The sequence below is a fragment of the Acanthopagrus latus genome, chromosome 17 (assembly GCF_904848185.1).
Source record: "Acanthopagrus latus isolate v.2019 chromosome 17, fAcaLat1.1, whole genome shotgun sequence".
In the NCBI taxonomy this organism is placed as follows: Eukaryota; Metazoa; Chordata; class Actinopteri; order Spariformes; family Sparidae; genus Acanthopagrus; species Acanthopagrus latus.
This window is the reverse complement of record NC_051055.1, coordinates 15,651,356-15,672,378: the sequence shown is the minus strand read 5'-3', so window position 1 is coordinate 15,672,378 and position 21,023 is coordinate 15,651,356. Positions and strand designations below refer to the sequence as shown.

The 21,023-nt window shown below is 39.6% G+C and overlaps 3 protein-coding genes across 8 annotated transcripts in view; 2 read left to right on the top strand and 1 right to left on the bottom strand.

The window, feature by feature from the left end:
* Nucleotides 1-3,200, top strand: part of fhod3b (formin homology 2 domain containing 3b) — a 94,481-nt gene extending 91,281 nt beyond the window's left edge. For all 3 annotated transcript variants that reach the window (XM_037075446.1, XM_037075445.1, XM_037075444.1), the window contains 2 exons: nucleotides 308-469; nucleotides 607-3,200. In XM_037075446.1, the coding sequence (XP_036931341.1) occupies nucleotides 308-469; nucleotides 607-689 (245 nt within the window). In that variant the 3' untranslated portion in view covers nucleotides 690-3,200. The remainder of the gene's footprint in view (nucleotides 1-307; nucleotides 470-606) is intronic.
* A 111-nt stretch (nucleotides 3,201-3,311) lies between these two features.
* Nucleotides 3,312-11,935, bottom strand: rxrbb (retinoid x receptor, beta b). Of its 4 annotated transcripts, none has more exons than XM_037075454.1 (12): nucleotides 11,756-11,935; nucleotides 10,261-10,454; nucleotides 9,531-9,684; nucleotides 9,125-9,304; nucleotides 8,661-8,714; nucleotides 6,855-7,015; nucleotides 6,561-6,690; nucleotides 5,678-5,804; nucleotides 5,532-5,573; nucleotides 5,353-5,444; nucleotides 5,126-5,231; nucleotides 3,312-5,004 (listed from the first exon to the last, which is right to left on the bottom strand). In XM_037075454.1, the coding sequence occupies exons 2-12, from the start codon at nucleotides 10,399-10,401 to the stop codon at nucleotides 4,857-4,859; spliced, it is 1,335 nt and encodes a 444-aa protein (XP_036931349.1). In that variant the 5' UTR covers nucleotides 10,402-10,454; nucleotides 11,756-11,935; the 3' UTR covers nucleotides 3,312-4,856. The 4 variants fall into 4 exon arrangements, with proteins under 4 accessions (XP_036931349.1, XP_036931347.1, XP_036931348.1 ...); XM_037075452.1 differs by having other exon boundaries at nucleotides 11,747-11,933; XM_037075453.1 differs by lacking the exon at nucleotides 11,756-11,935 and adding an exon at nucleotides 11,508-11,699.
* Nucleotides 11,936-13,814: 1,879 nt separating this feature from the next.
* On the top strand, nucleotides 13,815-18,050 carry LOC119005416 (macrophage mannose receptor 1). Its single transcript, XM_037072994.1, has 5 exons — nucleotides 13,815-14,168; nucleotides 14,387-14,746; nucleotides 14,956-15,276; nucleotides 15,372-15,863; nucleotides 15,956-18,050. Exons 1-5 carry the CDS (start codon nucleotides 14,129-14,131, stop codon nucleotides 16,315-16,317), a joined length of 1,575 nt encoding a protein of 524 aa, XP_036928889.1. The 5' UTR covers nucleotides 13,815-14,128; the 3' UTR covers nucleotides 16,318-18,050.
* Nucleotides 18,051-21,023: the final 2,973 nt, after the last annotated feature.

Below are 21,023 nucleotides of genomic sequence, written 5' to 3'. Positions count from 1 at the left end.
AGAGTTCCTTTGTTTTTAGTGCTAGTTAGCAAATGTTAAGCACGACATTATACCTGCTTAAATGTTTACTGCTTCAGTTTCTGTTCTCAATATACAATTTTGTCTGCCACTGGGCACGTGGGCATGGTCATCCATATCTAGCTATTATAGAGTAAAGGACATTTTATCACTACACACAAATGTGGCATGTACTGTAAGTAAAAAGAAAAATGACATAATTGGGAATGCAGCTTTAGTCTTGATTTCTTCAACCTGCCCTCCAACATCTCTGTTGTTTTCTTATCCACTCTGACCTTGTTTGTGTTAGGGCGTGTTCCCCCGTGGTGTTCTGCCAATGACGACCCAGTGAACTGCACAGATGACACAGCTGATGAGATCATGGAGAGGATCGTTAGGTCAGCCACTCAGGGGCCCAGCCAGCGGACGCAACCACGGGAGAGGAGACGATCCCGAGCCAATCGAAAATCATGTGAGTCGCGTCGACCGTCTCACATTTATTATCACGCGCAAAACAATCAGCCAACACTGTGACAAAATACTCTGAAAGCTCTGATCACAGTTTTCACTCCCTCTCCGCTCCACTTTCTCCTCTTCTCGTCTGCACAGTGAGGAGGACACTGAAGAACGGTTTGACGACAGAGGAGGCAAACGCTCTCGGCTTGTCCAGCGGCTCAGAGATGCAGGTGTGAGCCGGACACGAGGACGTCTGGAAGCCCTTTCACTGCCCCTCCAACCTGGCAACCCACTCCACTCTAAGCTTGGCTCTAAAACCCCCCCTTCCCCTCAGCTTTGATGAGTTGACCTCATCTTCATGCTTGATACGAGTGCTTCCTGAAGAGAGTGGACAAAAAGAAAGCAGATTTTAATCTTGAACTTGAGCGCTGCGTTCAAACCACTAAGCTTTGCTGTCGCTGGATAACGTCGATGACCTGCACTCACAAGGCTTAATCACAATCATCCTACGGACGCGACATAGCACAGAAACACCCGCGTAAAAGTGTGTTTTATAAAGCTGAGGGCATGAGAAGAGTTGGCCGTGTGTGTTCTCCAGCCCCCGTGGCCTTGACTGAATCCAAAGGGCTAGAAGTGTGGTACAGACACTAAACTCACCACGGGTTTAGTGTCAGCCCTGAAGCTTTAGCGGTAAATTGAATCGAAAGAAAAAAATTTTATCTATTGAATAGATGGCTTTGTGCAGAAGGTTATTCTGTTATATACTACTGTGGTAGTTTTGTGTTTCTTTTCATTTTGCTCAAGAAGGTGCTCAAATAAGGAACAATTGCACTGGATGTAAAAGTTGGGTATCAATGGAATGTGAAATCCTTGACACTGATGAACCACTCTGACATCTGAATCTGAAAATACACTCAATGGATGAACCAGCAAATCAACAGTAGCACAGTTTTTAACGTCTAATCAGAGTGGACAGACACGAGGCAGATGTGCATCTCAAGCTTTGTTAGTTGACTGGAATTTATCTGAGAAACATTTTTGTAGTAACCATCGCAATCTAAAGTTCACGTACTGTGGGGTGAGACCGATGACGCCACTAGTTTCAGACACCATGCAAACATTTTTCAGCTTTAAAACACACGTAGGCAAATTGCATCACGCGACCCACCCTCGCAAGTCGGGTTTAGAAGAAAGCGGGCGCTGCGTTACAGGTGCGCAACCTTCGTAGAGTTATGTGGTTATTATTTTCTAGAAAAAACTATGAGCTGCACATTTCAGAGTGCCTTTCAAAGACAGTTATTTATTAAGACGTTTTCAGGGACATATAATCAAGAAAATGTTACTACAGATGTGCAGCCTGTGAGGGGAGAGAGGGGATAATATTGCAATGTGCATCACTCACGAGCTGTGATTTATGTTTAACCAGTGTTTTTAAACTTGTTCTAGCGAAGTTTCTGTTCTGTTTTTTCTTTTTTTTTCCCCTTCCTTGTCCGTGCTACATCTCGTTATGAAAATAGCTTTAAAAGTATTTATGACAACTTAGGGATTGGTTATGCACATTAGCTGGATCCTGTTGCCTTACTGTAGAACACGGACACACATTGTCCCGCTCAAGTCCAGATTTAGATACAAGGAGTTAAAAATAGATGAGGCCATGTTAAATGTATAGCTCAGCTGGCATCACTGGAGATCTCGCTTTGTATTCCTTCACTCTCTAACTATGAATGTGAACATCAGGGGTTTCATGATAATTAGTAATAGGGACGCACATAAAATCTCCATTATTTATCTATTTTAAAACATGTGAAAAGAAGGGAGCACGGTGTTAAGACTTTAATTATGTAGGTCTGTTTTTGAACTAACGATGAGCTCATTTGCTATTAAATCATTTGGAATGGCCTCGGCTAAAATTTCTAACACACATAACTTCAGTTTATATCACGGAGAGGGTAAAACTTGCAAACGTTCACTGTGACGGAAACATAGCCATTGAGAGAAACAAGAATCTAGTGCAACATCATGATAAAGCTACATAAAACCACACCAGCAGTACATGTTTTTTTGTTTAGACTTTACTGAAATCTATTCAGCACCTTAGACTCAATGTGTAGCATGCAACTTAGTAGTTACAGCAGGAGGAGGATGAGGAGCTCTTTGTGTTTCCCAGATTGTACTGATTTGTGTCAAAAACCAGACAGAGTAGATGTGTAAAGTAGAAGAGTGGGGGAATGCTGTAAAATGATGTACATGTCATGACAATGTCTTTGTGTTCTTGTGTTGTTTCTGGGTTTTTTTTTGGCTCCATGTGTAGAATAGTGTATTATAGACTAAAAGCAGTATTATTCTAAATATAATTTAAGCAAACCAAGCCATGCATGGTTTAAAAGTCGTCACTTCTGCTTGAGACAAAGGGGAGGTTCACTTTGGTTTCTCAGAGCTGTAGGGTCTGCGTGCGTGTTATTAACCCTTTTTACTTCACAGCAAACAAATGTGGTGAAACACAGCAATGAAATTCACCAGCTAATCCTGTGGAATCCCTTAGAAGCCTCTGATTTCATTGCACTCAATGTTTTTTTTGTTTTTCCTTTTAATTTAACATTAGCTCACCACACACACACATTTGCTGCCTGTGCCATAACATCACTGTGGAACTTGGACACAAGTGCTATACAAACAAGGCTTCTATTGCGTCTTTGCCCACAGCAAAAAGTATGTAACAACTACAATAAAATGGCTCATTAAAACATCTTTTGACAGTTTATTTTGTTTTTAAATCATCTTTCAATTGTGTTGAGTTTTTCCCCTAGGGGAAAAAAATATGTCACATGTAACACTTAGGCGAAGAAAAAGCAAACAAGAAAACTTAAGCCTCTTTATTTTCAGTCCACACAACCCATGCTTCAAGTCACTATGTTCAAGAGCATATAGAGGTCGATGACAAGCTTGCCAATACAGCTCATCCGGTGTTTTACGCATGGCCATCACTCAGACCTCATTTGGTCTTGTTCAAAATTCCTATGTGTCCACAGGTGTTATGGATCTAAATGTGATTATGGTTTGCTTTTAATAAATTGCAGACATTACAATGAACAAGACAGCTACCTAAAAAAGAGAAGTGGGGGGGGGCAGTGGAAGGTAGGAAAATACAACTGAGCATCAAAGAAAGAAAAAGAAAAAAAAGCACAAGAAACAAAAGTCAGCTAAAACAGTCTCAGCAAATCCAGTGCAACCCAAGACATGTTCTGCTTTACACTAGCTGAAAACTAAAAACAAGGGCACATATTAAGAATGATATAATTTGTATCTCCTGATCATAATTCAAATTTATCAATGTACACTTTCCCTGAACAATTACTTTTGCACAGTACCTCAGAATTGTATAGATAAATTACAAAATGGAGTATTCCCTTTCCACCAGACATGATTTACTTTGTAAAACCCCTGAATGACTGACAGGCAGAAAGCTCTTATGCAGTTTACTTTTTTGATTATTTAATATATATTGCTACATTTTTAACAAAGATTAACAAAGGGATTTTCAGTTTTGCATATTCTTAGATGTGTCGTTGGTGTGCATCTGCACCGATAATGTCAAATTATCTCTGAAATAGCACCAAAAGACAAACGTCTGACTGTTTACAGGCCAGGCGTTAATTGAAAGTATGTTTTTAGAAATAGTACATAGCAAGTGTGCAGTGCAGTTTAATCGTTAACCACAAAGTGATTAGATTTATAAAATGGCAAAGAAGTAAACAACACTAGCTGTATATTACCAGACACATAAAGCTGATCCTCAATCAACACAGACGAGTCGGACTTGACTCGCCTCCTATCTCGGGGTTAAGATTTAATCTTCTGCAATGGATACAAGTAAACTCAGAGCTGTTTTTGGACACAGTTCCTGGTGGTGGTTTGGTACGATAATAAACTTTCAGATCTGGCTTGAATTTGAAATTATAAAAAGAAGACTGTCCTTTAACGAATACTCATGATTCAGGTTGACGTTCTTTTAAAAACAGGATTTGGGGATAAGTTCGGTTGGAGAAACAACCGAAGCTTGGTGTTTGACATGTCTAAAAAGCTTATATAAAAATGTATACCCAAATTATAGCTCCTGTGAGGGAAATATGTATATGTTTACATTTTTAAAAATACCTTTTTTTTTTTTTTTTTAAACCATAGTTACTCATGAAGTTAATTGAACATATAGCACCAGCTTTTAGATCATGCCAAGCCTTGGGTTTGGTCTAAAGAGCAAATCTGTGCTGCACTGAAATAGTGTAACACAGACAGCAGTGAGACAAATTGACAAATCTTCAAAGAACTTAAAGTGCCACTCCAGTCCCACTCCAGCTTCCCAGACTTCAGCTATCTAAACCTAACCACAGTACGCATTTTCCTATCTAAGACAACTGATGGGGAGCTTCAAGCATTTCCATGAGGAAAGTGTCAATAGGTGTGTCACCAATCAACTTGAAGAAGAAGAGATGCTCCAAGCACTTCAAGCCGATGGATCGCAGTGCTGGCAGTCTGAGGAGAAGCTTAGCAAACCTGATGGAGAATAGAAGATGAACAATGATGTTTAACCTTGATATTTGAGGTCAAGTTAAGAACAAAAGCAAGACTATGCTGAGCTTGTCATAGAAGCTGAGGTTGAGCTGAGGATCTTTACCTTCCCTGCTGCTCTGGGTATCTCTGTTTGCAGTAGGCTTCCAATGATGCATAGACCTTTTCTCTAAGCAGCTCCACCTCACTGGTGTTGGAGAGCCCTTTAGCATCTACAAGAAAAACATATTTTCATCAGGGTAAAGACACTCAAAGATGCATCCTTCCTAGGGGTTAGGGTGAATGATGAATGAATTCATATCTCTTATGAAGATTTCAGCATTGGCCAGGTACCTGGGTTGAAGAGGACGATGGCTCGGAGGCAGCCCAGCTCTGTTTTGTCCATTTGCATATCTCTCATTTTATTGACAAGCTCAGTGAGGACCCTAAATGATGACAGATTGGAGTTTAAAAATACAAAGAGTAGAACAAGAAAATTGTACAAATTTTATATTACAAAACAGTAAAATTACCTGTCAAATATGGCACCGACCTCTGCACTCTGCACACTTTCCCTGCGTTAAATAAAACCAGTTAATATCCAGACACTACAAACCTTTAAAAACATTCTATCAAGGCATCATGGGTGTCAGGTATTTTATGGTCTCCATAGTTATACCTGTCAAAAATAGCTCCGACTCCGGCACTGTGTGCACTGTCGCGCTGCAGCTCGGAGGCCAGGAGGACTCCATCCTTCAAAGCAATGGAGCGATGGGAGAATGAGGCAATGAGGAGCTCATTCCAGCCTGACAAATGACAAACAATTAAACAAATGTTAGTACGGTAAGTGAAATGTGAAATTACAACCACTGCTAAGAGCTGTTTTAAAGAGGAATGAACACATAACAGGCCCTAACCACAGACAATCCAACATGTTCAACATCAGGTGACTCTGCTCACATGCCATCCAAAACTGAGTGAAGATTATTAACAGCTTCTGCACTCCTCCTATTATAGATGAATACGTTTATGTTTCAAAATCAACTGAACAAAAAACTGTATCATAGACTTCCTGACTGCCATAATGAAATATATTCTATTGTGTATCAATATACAATTGTCTTTATCTTTCATTGACTCAATGAACACGTACTAACATTCATGCAATCTACTACATTATCATTATTTGGAGTTTTCACAGATGCTGGTTTTGATGCAATGGTCAGCAAAGGTACAATTGCAACCTTTCTTGGAGTCTGCTGGCAAATATGTTTCAGCTTAACATTTCCTAATGTTTCAACATTTAACTCTTGTTCATTTTGGAGTTTATCTATTCACATGTGCAAACAATAGCAGAAAGCTCTGCACAGCACAACATTAGATAGCTGTGTCACCGTTTAACCCCACTTTACACTGAATTAGGAAAAGAGAATAAGCAAGCCTTGGCCTTGTCACTTTTTGAGAAATGTACACAATACTGCAACATTTGTAACCTACATCTGATAAATTTGCAAAGACAAAGTGTGGATCTGATCTTTGATTCCGAAGGTACTTAATCATACCTGCGCGAAGAAGGATGACCTGGTCATCAAGGGGCAGTTCAGAGAAATGAGGGATTCTCTTAGCCCACTCCACCAGTGCAAACAGCTGTTTGTCTGCAGTCTGACAGATGTTGGTGACGGCATCATGGGGCTGAAACCAAACAATACAATACGTTTACTTAGTCATCCATCCAAGGCAAATTATTCCAGCAACAATAATCCTGGGGTTAAAAGTTATTACAGAAGTTATTCTAAATCCATCATGCTCCTGTGAAAACACTTATAAAAGTCTATTGACGTGTTATAATGACTCACAGAGTTGCCAGCAGAACCACCATCCGAGTGGAGCTCAGTCTTCTGCTCCACAGCAGTCTCTGCCTCTAAAATCTTCTCCACAGGCATCTCCTCGTTCACTCCGACACTGAACTCCAGCTCTCCTTCACGCTCTCGGTTCCTCTGGCGTTCCTCCTGGACCGCTGTGTCAGACAAAACACGAAGAGACAGTGGTGGGGGGAGAAAAGGAATGAGGTGATGGTAAATATTGAAGAATGAAAAGACTTTGGGGGAAAGAAAAAAGACAACTGGTGAATGTATGGGTTAGAGTGCTATTATGCAAAATGCTCTGCATCGCTTTAGGGTTTATGTTGCATTGAGTAAGTCCTGTTTTAATTTGAGGCTATCTTAAAACAGGTAATCATGTCAGTGATGGCAAAAAGCATAGCATTTAGTGGACTACCTACACTGAAATGTTGGGCTGACGATCCATAGAGCACGTTTCTCAAGAGGTGCTCAGAACTGATCATCACTGCTGATTATGTTTCTCAATGCATCTACATACACAATGATTGTTGAATTCCATATTTTTCCTACTGTATGATAATTCTTATCCATCATGACACAACTCTGATGAATTTACTTCCATTATCAACAGAAGTACAGTAACTGTCAGGCTCAATTTACATGCATGAGTTTGTTATTAACATGCCCTTGAGTTAGCTCACATGCATTAGTTGAATGTTTAACAATTAAATACTAAATAGTTAAAAGACAAAATCACAATGCATCTTAGGCCCAGTCCACACGTACATGGGTATTTATGGAAAACATTTTTTTAAGACAATAACAGACTCTTCCTTGACAATGCTTCTTTGCCAGCAAAACATTATAAGCACTCGTTTTTTGCCTCTCTCGACCATTCTTGCATAGCAATGTCCATTCGTGTCTTTGAAAGAAATAAAGTTACACATTAACATAACAGCCATTCCATCAATGTACAAAGTCAAATACTACAATATTATAACATATATACCGAGTTCACATTTGTCAAAGAAGCTACAAACACCAGTAAAAAGGTAGCTGTCTGTGTCATCATTTCTAAAAATCTGTTTCTGCCTATCTAGATGTTGACAAATCTTAGAAATACCTGTGTGCGTGTGGACAGGGCCTTGAAATCTATTTTATTTCCCTCCCCTACTGAAATGGCAGCCTGACTCCAGAGTGGTGCCGTCCTAAGCAGCACAAAGATCCCTAACACAACCGAGGAGCCTAGAGACTAGTGCGCAAAAGGTTGTTAAAAGTTAACGGCAGTTATATAAGTGAGTTAAGGTTGTCTACAACCCAAAAGGAGACTGTGATCTTAATCAGGTGAAAGAAAAGAAGCCGTTTTCTGATTAAAAAAAAAATTATGACCATCTGACCGCCTGAATCTGACCTCCTTCAATCAAATCAGGAAAAAAACAGCTATGTAAATCTCTCCGAAAATACTGACACTGTCACATATAATCTGCCCGACTCACTGACACTAGTAAAGAGGCAACACCACTCGGGATACATACTGTATGCTGGGTGTATTTAGGATCCTTATAACTGACATTGTGGCCTATGAACACCGTGACTTATTGTGCTGCATAATACTCATTGCTGCCTCAACACAAATCCACACATTTGACAAACTTACAGCTGCCAAACGCTTACTTTATGAAGTCTATCATGACGATTCCTCATTTCTAGGTACGTTTTCACACATAAATCCCGCAGTCAACAGTTTTGCACATCTAACACAACAAGCTAATTCTCTAGGTAACATCAAAATACAGTATCTTTAAGATTTCATTGACATACTCATCCATCCCTCATCCTTTCCATCTTCTTTATTCCACTTTACATGTTTGACCACTATTGAAAGATGGAGAAAGGGGCAGAATAGGAGAAAATGAAGAGGAGAGATGGAGAGGGGTTAGTTATATAAACCAGCCCCAATACACCCATCTCTACCCTTTAGCTTATCTAATCTAGCAGCTGTCCTCACCTACCCCCTAAATACTGAGCTAATCCAATATTACTTAATCATTTTAATTGGGGTTTCTTTGGTACAATGACTTATTTTAAGAAATCTAACTGACTGCCAATGTTTACATCATTCTAAATATTAGACATTTAATGCTACCTTGCAGAAAACTCGAATGTATGAGACATTTGTATAGTTGCATGTAAGACAACTCGCAACAAAACGTGTTCGTAAAACCTTCATTATCCAAAAAGGCTCTTAAAATGAAGATCTCATACAAGCCCATGTCCTTGCATACCTTCCCTCTTCATGCCCATGGCCAGGCACTTCTGGTAGCGGCAGTACTGGCAGCGATTGCGCTGGCGTTTGTCTACCAGGCATTCTTTGTTATCCCTGCAGGTGTAGCTCAGGTCTTTGCGCACAGTTCGTTTGAAGAAACCTTTACAGCCCTCACAGCTGTACACTCCATAGTGCTTGCCTGTATATGATACAAGTTTAAAAAAAAAAAAAGGTTAACAGATCAAAAAACAAACAGCAACATGAAGGCACACATTTTTATTTCAACTAGCAATGCTGATTGAGATTCATCTCAAGCTAAAAACATTCAACAGTGAGGGAGTATCCACACTGGAATTACCATGAAATAAACAGTATCTGGCTGTTGTTTCACTGCTGCTAATCCTGCTCTTAGTGCACCCACTCACCAGAAGAGCGGTCTCCACAGATGACACACATGCGTTTCTGAGACAACATTAGTCCAGGGCTGTGAGATTGCATGGGCCTCAGGCCAAATGGAGGCTTGACGTCTTCTGAGCTGCTGATTGAGTGCATCCCTGATATGGGTGCTGAAGAAGAGATCTGGATGCAGTACAACCAAAAAACAAAATGTGATTAATAATGTATAGCGTTGAATAACAACATCACCCAACCCAATTTCTGATGACAATGACTTGGCATCAGTGTGTGTCCAGCGTGCACACAAAAGCTTCTGGCAGCATGCATTAAACAAATGGGCTTTCTCCACTTTTGACCAGTCGCTGTACACCAGGCTGCACGATGGTGTAAAATAAGTCATATCATGCTTATTTTTATAGATAGGAATACAGGAATCTAAGGGCGGGGACATCTCTGCAACATTACAGTACCTCGTTATGATGCTATTTTTTTCAAACATTTTCATCTTAAGTGCAGCTTCTGGTAATCTGGATATTGCACTTGGCCACACTGCAAACTCAATAATAGTGCAATTAATCATGCAGCCCTTGTACATGTTGTAAAATAACTAGCAGAATAAGCAGTGTACTGAAAACTAGCCTTTTTAAGCATCTCCCTTGCATCACACCAGTAACCTACCAACTACAGCGGACTAATCTCCTATATACAAAAATGAAGAGCACCAAATCAGTTCATCGACTCTAAAGGTGGGTCAGTTACCTGACTGTTGCTGATGGGTCCAAATCCCAAAGAAGGTGAGACCACTGGGGAGTTAAGTGATGAGCTGATAACAGAGAAAGGCGAACCCAAGATGTTGGTGGGGCTATTAGAGGCTGAACTGTTGGGCTGCTGTGAGGACATGGCTAGGTAGCTACCCAGTGGAGAAGAAGACGTCCCGTCTGAAGGATATCAATCTGAGGGCAACACAAATAGATGTCATTAGTATTACAAAGTGTTTGGATTGAACTTGCTTGAAACAAACATCTGTCTTTTGCCATAACAGCTGCACAACCTGACAGGGTAATCATTAGGGTTTTCATTTTTTCATTTTGATTAAAATAATTAAAAAAAAAAAAAAATCAATCCTTAAAAGTCATTTTCGGTTTGGTTATAGGTACTTTATTCTCTGTAATTAAAATAAGGAATATATTTGGGATTGGGGTCGTTGGTCAGACAACACAAGACATTTGACTTATCAAAATGTACTTGTTTCACTGTTTTCAGGTGTTTTACACAAACATGGAGAAAATATGTAGCTTTAGTTGCAGGACACGAAAAAAAAAAGTTGCACGACACATTGACGTTGCCTGTCTAATTTTCCAACAGCTAAACGGATCAGCAACTTAACCACTCAGTAAAATTAACCTGACACGTATAAATTGTGAAACAGAGTGATTAGATGGACGGGTGTGATTGAAACGACGGAGCTTGAAAGCTAAACTGGATCTTAAGGTCCAAATTGCTGTAAATGCACCGCCCTTGTAAAACTGATAAAAGTAAAAGGAAAAACGCATTGAGACCAACACTGTTTAATGTGTTTTGCGTGCTAAACTTTGTTCAAACTGGTAAAACCTGTATGTACGTGAACATTTGCTTGCATTAATCAGTGTTTGTTAACGATAGTTGGCCCCTGTTGGCATCGCAAAAACGTTACACGTTTGCTAAATGTTGCTAACAAGACGCATTGACGTTACCGTGGAGAACAGCGTTTAATAAATGTAAAACACCGAGCATAAACAGAAGCGCCTGTCTCCATTACTGTTTCATGAATAAATATTACCGCTAATAAAATGCACTTCTGAAAATGACACAAATAATGCCCTCCGTCTGTTTTTACCGTGAGCTTGCTAGCTAGCTGCAAATCCATAAACGCTCCGAAGAGCTAAAGCTAACTTTAGCTATGGCTGCCACACGTCTGGCTAATATTTCACTCCAATGCATTTCATAAAACCACGATACAAACATACCCTGTTAGTCATGAAGAAAATTAGGAGCTTGACGACTCGACGATCATCGAACCACGTCAATAAATCCGCACGGCTGGCGTAATGTTGTCTAGCTAGCTATGATTAGCCTCTTAGCTGCAAATACGGCCAAGTTAGCCAATACTACTAGCATTAGCCTACTGCACGGCGCAGGGTGATAGTCTGGAGAAGCGGTTGTTGACAAAATAGCTCATGGTCGTTTGAAGGTTGGATTTACTCACCAGACACACCTTCGACGCATTGTTGAAAACCACTTCGCTATAGTAGGTGCAGTGAGACAGGCGCCAGACAGCAGGCCGACTCTCAGATCCAGTTTACTTCAACTTGACGCTGTTGTTGTTTACAGGCCATGGTGGCTCAGTGCCAGTATCCTTTGAGCCAAAATGTCTCATGGGACCACCCATAACAGTACTGTCATATGACACTCCTGCAGCATGATTTATAATTTAATTAGGGTGATTCTGGTTTATTGTTCCATATGTTTCAGTGCATTTGAACCTGTGCATGAAAAAGCTGATTAAGCTAAATGGTTTGTTATAGTCTTATAATACATATTGTGCTGAAATTGAGTAAATGACCTTCCAAAAAAAAAAAAGAAAAAAAAGTGTTCTCTCTCCCTCATTCACATGCACACACACACACACCATCTGTTCACTGCACCAGACATTATTATAATAAGGTGCATCACTGGTGCATTCAATAGCTAGATAAATGGCAAGGGAAGTGATTACTGTTGTTATGATGATGAGGTATTGGTGATAAAAGTATAGGACGGTAAATTGCAGTCATTTCAAACAGAAAAGCTGTGTGGGTTTTCTGGCCAGCCTAAATGTGGCACAAGAGACTGAATCCGAGCAAACTCTTGGTCAGCCACACCTACGAGAAGTGGAGGAATGCTTTTGCCTTTGACAGGAGGGGTGGTATTGCACAACGTCTTAATGCTCCAGTGATGTTGCAAAGTATCATCTTTCACTATCTAAAATATAGAACACAGTGTTCTGTTTTTGTAATCCGTTGAGCTCATTTTAAAAACTCCCCCGTCTTCAAGGGCGAGGAGTGAGTTTCAATTTTGGAACAGGGTTGTTAATTAATTGCAGCAGTTTTTTTTAGTTTTTTTTTTTTTTTTTTAGTTTTTTTTAATTCTGGGATTCTGAAGTGAGTTCTATTAAGTAGCATTTTTCCCCCTTTTCACACAGTTAGAGTGTTTGAATTGTTCGATGTGTTACAAAAGTTAAAGCCAGTTTCTATTAGAAGATTCTCCATGAAAAAAAACCCAGGTTCATTTAGATTCAGGGAACATTATGATAGTATATAGGATCCAACAGATCCCAGTATCACAGTACTTTTATTCAACACTTAATAATTGAATGACTCATTTTCATAGTTTAATAATTCCATTTTCCCATAAACATCAGTGGGTATACTCATCATGAGCACTCAGGAGAAGCCAGACAGGAACACAAGCTGCATCAGAGCCAACGTTGTTATTTCATTTGGTTGATTTTTAGCAATCAGACAAAGGAAACAACACCGATCTGATTAAAATAATTAGAAAAATGCTAAATATCAAAGCAGATAATTAACTGACTCCCAGTATATACATACTGTGCATGTAAATATATGTATGATTTACTTTTACTTGTATTTTATGATACTTGAGTGTGTTAATATCAATACTTCAAGACTTTTGCTCAAGTACTATTTGTATGGATCACTTTCACTTTTGCCAAAGTTTACTCAAATATGACTTTTGAGTACTTTTAACAACACTGGTAAGATGCCCCATAATTCCTTGCCAACATTTCTTTTGAATGTAGGCCAGGAGAAAGGAGACGTGGGAGAGTGGTTTAAATTTTTTACAGCTGCCGCAATAACTTGCCCGTCTTCATTCTCTACCAGCCATGTCGCTGATGACAAGGATCTTTGGTGAATATTGACAGAGGATCTTTTATGTGTCAGAAGATTCACAGAGATGTCCACTGTTGGTCACTGTACAAAATTCTGGAAGTCAGTGGGTTTTTTTGGGTTAAAGTCACGCAACTGCATTGTAGTTCGTTTGTAGCCTAGCTTTAACCTTTTACTTCTGGAAGTTTAATATAGGCTACAAAACTGCAAGAAACTGTCTCATAAACTCTCATATTGGCCTATTGCAGATGTATCAGTATTTACATTGTCCAATTACTTATTACTAATTATTACAGATTATATTGCAGAAAGAGATGCTTGGGTTAATTTACTACTATTCAATTCCCAGTGAAGTTTGCACTGATATCACAATCTGTTGTACTCCCTCATATTGATATCAATATCTTCTTTAAAAAATCTAGTATCAGTCAGGCTCTAGTTCACGTGACATTTCCTCCCACCAACCACAGCGCCATGAACCCACAGACACCTGAAGAAACCTGAAAAACTGCTTTGACTGCAGAGCTCTCCATTGACAGGCCAAGTGGCATTCTTGCTGCATACACCGTGCTGTGCATAGCTGCTATCACCTCGTGTTGGGACCAGCAAACAGTCAACTTGAATACAATTATTAGTTTATTTTTTTGGCTTGATTTTTGCTTTGTGGCGCAACTATAACTAAAATCAGATTTGTCAGGATGGAAAGGACTCGAACACTGTTGCTGCTTTTTATCTCAGGTTTGGACGTTTTCTCGTATTAATCTTTTGATGTTTGATATGAATGTGTTAATGTAGTTGGCGCTTAGTGAGGGCACACATGTTTTTAATCATTAAGTTAGGCAACATTCTGAAATATAAAATAATGGCATGGAAAAGTTATAAGAATGATTTTGGCTTGTTATTGGTATTCTAACTGCTGTAACACACTGCCTTTCACTCTGCCTGTCACTTCACAGGATTTTGCTCCTTCACTCTGGGGTCTTCAGATTTTCACCTCATTAGAACTTCAGCGACTTATGAGAAAGCAAAGACCTTCTGCAGAGAGATGTACAGTGATTTAGCCACAATCCACAACGCAACAGATATGAATAATTTGATCACTTTGGTTGGAGATGAATCTCCCAGAGCCTGGATAGGACTGGAGGCTGCAGATGTGTGGATGTGGCACTGGACATGGCCTGACAAAGGGGTGGATTTTTTAAACTGGAAAGCAGGTCAACCACTAAACACGAATGAAGATGCATGTGCGGCAATGGATGAAAATGGAAGGTGGTTTGAAAGCGAATGTGCAGTGAGGAGACGTTTCGTTTGTCAGGGTTAGTGAAATGGCGATGTTAAAGTCAGTGTTTTTTAAAACACACAAATTGCGTTTAAAGGTGCAATGTGTAACAGAGATGATTGTTGGTGGGTTGGGCTAAACACCCACCCAATCAAACATCTTCCTCCAGAACTGCTTGTTGCACATTTGAATGCAGATCCTCACTATGTTCCATGTGTTTTAAATATGAAACCTTTGAACTTGCAGGCAACGTTTTTGTCGCTGAGACCAAATCATGGAGGGACGCTCAGAATCACTGCCGGGGCTTATCGTCTGATCTCGTCAGCATACTCTCCTCGGCGCAGAATGAGGCAGTGCATAATGTGTCTGGGTCACAAGAGGTGTGGATTGGCCTCTTCAAGGATACCTGGAAGTGGTCTGACGGGAGCAACTCATCATTCCGTTTTTGGAAACCCGCTCAGCCAAGCTACCTTGACCGTCAGCACTGCACCGCTGCCATATTCAAAGATGGGGGGGAGTGGAACAACCTGAGATGTACCAGCAATCGCAATTTTGTTTGTCGCGGGGGTGAGTTGCCGATCTTTTAGAATTTGTCACATTTATATTTTTTAACCTTAACGAAATACTGTCAGTCCTTACTCATTCATCACTCACTCTTACAGCAGTGAAATCAATCCTGACAACCACCAGTCAGTCGAGTGCTCAGCCTACGACAGAGCAACTGACAACAAATATGCCAACTCCTTCGAGCGCATCATCTCCTTCAAATGCTACTAATGTTACCACCACCGATGCAACAACTGCCAGCGAGCTGACATTGCTGAACACCACAGTTTCCAATACAGCAAGCGTGGAGCTTAACAATGCAACCACAGGAATGTCAAATGTGACAACGACTCAGCTAACTCCGGCGACTGCTGTGCAAGTAACTACAGATGGTGACTCTGCATCAACAACCCTGAACACCACACTTTCCAATACATCGAGCACTGAGCTTAACAATGCAACGACAAAAATATCAAACGTAACAACACAGCTAACTCCGACGACGGCCGCACAACTAACTACAGATGGTGCCTCCGCGCTAACAACTCTGAACACCACACAGAACACAACTCTGCAGCCTACAGACAGCAGTCCGAGTTTGACTCCTGGTACGTCTAAAACGATCATGTGCCTTTGTGTTCATTTTGCATAAATCTGCATTGTGGAATTAAGACACATTTCTCTGTTTTTGTCCTGCAAGGAAACCTGATACTAATCAAGAAAAACATGACATGGATTGAAGCTATGAGTTACTGTAGGAAGCACCATATCGACCTCGTCCACATCACCACCAGAGATGGTCAGGCGAGGGTGGCTGAAAAGGCAAGGAACGCCACATCTCCCTATGTGTGGCTCGGTCTACGCTACACCTGTAGCTTTAACTTTTGGTTCTGGATCAATTCAGGTACTAACTGTTACCTGAACTGGGCACCAGGACAAGGACCTGAAGGGAAATATGACTGTGGCTCCACAGGTGCCATTGAGGCCACAGGGGGGCAGCAGTGGGTCGGCTTGCCTGAGACAGAAAAGCTGAATTTCATCTGTTTTTCATGTGCTCGATGAGAGTTGAGGGCTTGTGACACTTCAGATGACAGAGAGTTTTGAAATGTGTGCTGGTTTATACAAGCTTTACTGTTTCAGGATGATATTTTTTTGCAGAGATTGATTACTTTTGATCACTATAACATCAGGCTTCACCCGAGATATCATGGCTGATTTTAACACTCACTTGTGACGTCATCTTTCTACCTTTGTTGAAATACAGCTGCCTCCTCTATTGTGTAAGAGTGAATTTCATTATATGAAGAAAAAACCCTCATGCGGTGCGTGTAGGCGTGCACATTCACAGTCATGGGCAGCAAGAGTAATGTGAGAACATTGATCCGTTCTATGCCTTTCACTCAGGGGTTACTATTTGCATGTTGACCCCATGGGTTGGGCCCCAAGATTGTCTTTTTTAGACCACCAGAGTATGGCCCCCGATCCAGACTGCCTGCTGCCCTCACTGACCTGACCTTCACTAGCAGTGACATGGAAGTCAGAGCGCACAGACGCTCACCTTCCTGTCTGCACCCTTGAGGTGCACGGAGCATCTTTAACCATGGGAACTGGAAATGATACATATTCATGGAAAATTGTCTTCCATTGATCATAAATGCAACATGCACTTTAAAATGTTTATTTTCACTAGACATTAACTTGCTTCCATTTTTGAAACCAGGGACTCCAGATTGAGGCTGCACAGTTGACTGAAATATGATCAGAATAACATTATAGCTGCATATGTTTTTGTGTTTCAAAATACAAATCAACAACAACAACAACAACAAAAAATGGACATTTTACTCAAATGGCATTATTGTATTATAAGTGCAATATCCAAGTGGCATGAATTTTTTGATAGGGGTTGAATTTGAAGCAAAGCGTTTTTAATGAAGTCCTTACAGTGTTGTTATTGAGGGCATACTTGAGTAAAAGTCTTGAAGTTTCCAACATTAAATGTACTTAAGCATCAGAAGTACAGATAAAGGTAATTTGTATTTAGATTTACATGTATGTATGTATCTAAGCTCTGTATCATAGCCACAAAAAGAAGGTTACTGAATATTTACATGTATGTATATAATGTATACTGTGGGTTAACTGCTTATACTTATGGTTCGGCTGCTTGGTAGATCTTATATTCAGCATTCGTGTGATTATCAGTATCAGGGTTTTTTTGGTTGTTTGAATCTAGAGTAACTAAAATGATCACATAAATGTAGTGGAGTGGAAGTATGAAGTAGCAGAAAGTGGAAATACTCATGTAAAGCACCTCAACACATTAAGTATAGTAATTGAGTAAATGTACTTAGTTAAATCCCATCACTACTGTAGAGCTGCAGAGACTCCCTGGCTGAGAAGTCTTGTTCTCCAGATGAAGGAAAACATTTTTTTGTACAGACTCCAACCAATATAATTACCTTAGTAAAAATAAAAAATAAAAAACAAATAAATAAAAAAAAAAAACGATTCCCAATAATCATGAGTGGATCATATCTGAAGAAATATTGGGAATCTGATTTTTTAGGATACATAGCAGCCCGACTCCAGATATGTTTGAACAGGCTTCAATTGTCAGATGGTTGATTTTAAAGTCGATGTTACTTGCAGAACAAAAAAGTGGTTGTGTGAAGAATTGGGAAAATAATCTGCACTTAATACTGTAAGTCATTATAACTGCTGTTACTGATATTGTATACATACAGAAGTGAGTCCTTGCACCACAAACTGATAATAAAATTATATCTATATATGTCCTGATATATTCCCGTTGGCCTCTTTTTGGAAAGAAATCAATTTAATATTTATTATTGTTTGTATCATTAGAACTTGATACTATTTAATAAGTATCAAGTTTTAATGATACTAACAATAATAATAATAATAACAGTTTCAACAATATATGTGTATGTTTGCATCACTGAGTTAAATAAACCCATCTAACAACTGAATACCAGCACGTATAGCTTGTAATCCACCACTGCATTCTGATAACTGCTTTTTGCATCCACAATGAGGGTCTTGTCACTTGTCAATTACCACGGACCATTACACATGAGTGTGTCATAGCTTAGTTTCTCCGTGAAAAGGCATTGGTCAGCGAGCCTTCCATCAGTTCAATGTTAATGTCCCATTGGGCCCAGTCAGTCGTTCTCTGGACGGCCCCCCCACCTCCTTTTCTCACCCTCATCTCCTCTTGTGTGCTGTCCAGCTGGCTCTGACCTCTGACCCTTTCACCCTCACTCCTGACCCCAGAGGACATTCCCACGCCACACCCTTTTGTGTACATCCCTCCATGGAAACCCAGTGGTCACTCCCTCTGCATTTTTAGAGATTATGGTGATAGGCATAATTCACTTTCACTGGGATCAGTGTAATGCAACCTAATCCCAATTCAAGTATGAGGTGCTACAAAAACTAAAATGTGTATATATAGAGAGTGGATGTCAAAAATCTTCATACCATAGGACATACAATATATCAATTATTTCACATGTTACTTTATTATATGAATTATCAGCCTCAGTCAATATAATACAGAATATATTGGCAAAATAAAACAGTTAAATGCAGCAAACACCTGCTGCTTACTGTGGGTCCAGACAATCAACCAAATTATCTTTTCTATAAATGCGAATGCATTTGATTATTATTTATTTTCCAACATTTAGGATCTATTCTGAAATTCCTGAGGTTGAACTTTAAAAATGAGTGCAAATATTAGTTTTTAACTTCACATCTCTCGACCTGTCATGCGCACTTGTGCCCTTCCCTCGCTCCCTTTCTTCTCAGGGTCTGCGCCCCTCTCCAGATCCCTCCCTTCTTTTCCTTCTGTCACTTTCACAGTTAATTGTAGAAAAAGAGATTTTCTCCATTGAGGCTGTGTCGCTTAGGTAACCCCACTCCTGCGTGAAATGAGATGGATAGAGGGGAAGAGATAGAGAGGGGGACACGGACAGGCAAACTGATCGAGCAGTGGTTGAGGACGGACGTAGAGGAGAGTGAACTTTACAATATCTGCAAAACGTTAGAAAGATGAGTTGATAAGAATGATAAGAAGTTTTAATCTTTCATTTGCTTAGGGACACATGATTAATAGTTGATTCTCTGGGACTATTATCACATTGCTGTTGAGGGTGCATGCTGTAAGTATAAAAAATAGTTTTTATTTTTTCACTTTTCACTACAGGTTGACTCACTCATAAGTAGTTTATAGATAATATATAGATACAAGGAACTGTTAGATGAGCAATATGCACATATATACATATATATTTTTAAAGCATTCATTGGTAGAAACCTTTTAAATGTGGATTAAATGTACCGTAATCTTTTACTTTTAGATAACATTTTTGAGTGTGAAGCCTGCTTCCTCCTGACAGTTCATTCATTTTTCAGTCTTTTAACAAACAGCAACTGTTTTTACATACATATTTGCAAAATTGCAGTACATTTCATGAGTCTGCACTTGCAAAAACTTTTTTTTTCAAATCTTCCATCCTCTGCAGGATTTGCTCCCAGGGCTATTCATCCCAAGACTGACAGGGATTCTGGTGCTGATTGTCCAAACGCAATTCTTGTGTTACTTACTCCATTTCCAGGAGTTGTGGATGGACATCATGCCCCCGACTTTCTTTTACTTCCTCGTACTTCTTGCTGTGATAATACAATATAAGATCAACATGGGAAAAACAATTGAATTGAAAAACAATGTAGGCTTCTCAATTCATTCATAATCAATATTTCTAATTCACATTAAGCTCCGAGACCCTGGACTATGAGTTTGATTTCCCCTCAGTTCTCTCTTGTAGGCTTACTACTGGTTCTAAGGCTGGGGACTGACAACATTTTTAAACTGTAGATCTGAATAGCTGAAGTTGTTTAAGTTGTTTCAGGTGTGTGTGAATATAATATTATCTTGAAGAAACGTGTAGAAGTTGTTCGTGTAGTGTGCCGGATAGATAGATGTTCGAGTACAATTAGTATCTCTCACTATGTGGTGAGAATCAGATTATCAATGGATGAGGAGTTGATATGGCACAGGGCCACATGGCTTGTGGTTGGCAAGGTGAAATGGAGGGTGACAGAGATCAGGTGTATTTAGTTGATACTGTCAGGGTCTAGGTCCTAGACGCTGACAGTATCAACCTAGACTCTAGGACATACCGATTTCTATTATGTGTGTTACTTATGTGTCTATGTTAGCTTGGTTGTAACTTTACAGAGGCAACACTTTCAGTTCTTTGAATGCAAGCTTAAACTTCAAGCTGATGAAACTGTGATGTACTTAAAAAATGCAATCCAAAACTGTTTTTTTAATGACGTGTTTTAAATGAGTTGAAAATGATATGTACTATTGATTGTGTAATGACAAAATATAAGCTTAATTTCCCGACTCAAACATACTGGACCCTACTAAGTTCACTGAAAGCTTGAAAATGTAGGACAAAAAAAATATTTGGAGATCAGTTCCCTTCAGTCTGGAGCACTTTGCTTTGAAAAAAGAAAAAAAAAAAGGTTAATAAAATCTTCCAAACTTTATCCATCCTGACATGGATGTTAATGGGTGTTTAAACTTACCCAAAAGATATGAGCATACAATTAGATAAGTTGTAATTCTCTGTCTGTTTGGTGTATCAAATGTTGAAATGACTCTCGAAAGAAAGATGTTTTTTGTAGCTCTGTCTGTTGCATCACCAAGTTGTTCATGCAGAAAGTAATAAAGT

What these genes read in the sequence shown, in the direction of transcription:
- LOC119005416 (XM_037072994.1), top strand. Translation starts at nt 14,129, where the DNA reads ATGGAAAGGACTCGAACACTGTTGCTGCTTTTTATCTCAG. An exon ending in GTTGCTGCTTTTTATCTCAG is followed by an intron (nt 14,169 to 14,386) that starts GTTTGGACGTTT and finishes GTCACTTCACAG; the next exon opens with GATTTTGCTCCTTCACTCTG. An exon ending in CAATTTTGTTTGTCGCGGGG is followed by an intron (nt 15,277 to 15,371) that starts GTGAGTTGCCGA and finishes TCACTCTTACAG; the next exon opens with CAGTGAAATCAATCCTGACA.
- rxrbb (XM_037075454.1), bottom strand. Translation starts at nt 10,401, where the DNA reads ATGTCCTCACAGCAGCCCAACAGTTCAGCCTCTAATAGCCCCACCAAC. An exon ending in GACCCATCAGCAACAGTCAG is followed by an intron (nt 9,685 to 10,260) that starts GTAACTGACCCA and finishes TACTGCATCCAG; the next exon opens with ATCTCTTCTTCAGCACCCAT. An exon ending in GTCGGAGCTATTTTTGACAG is followed by an intron (nt 5,574 to 5,677) that starts GTATAACTATGG and finishes TATTTAACGCAG; the next exon opens with GGAAAGTGTGCAGAGTGCAG.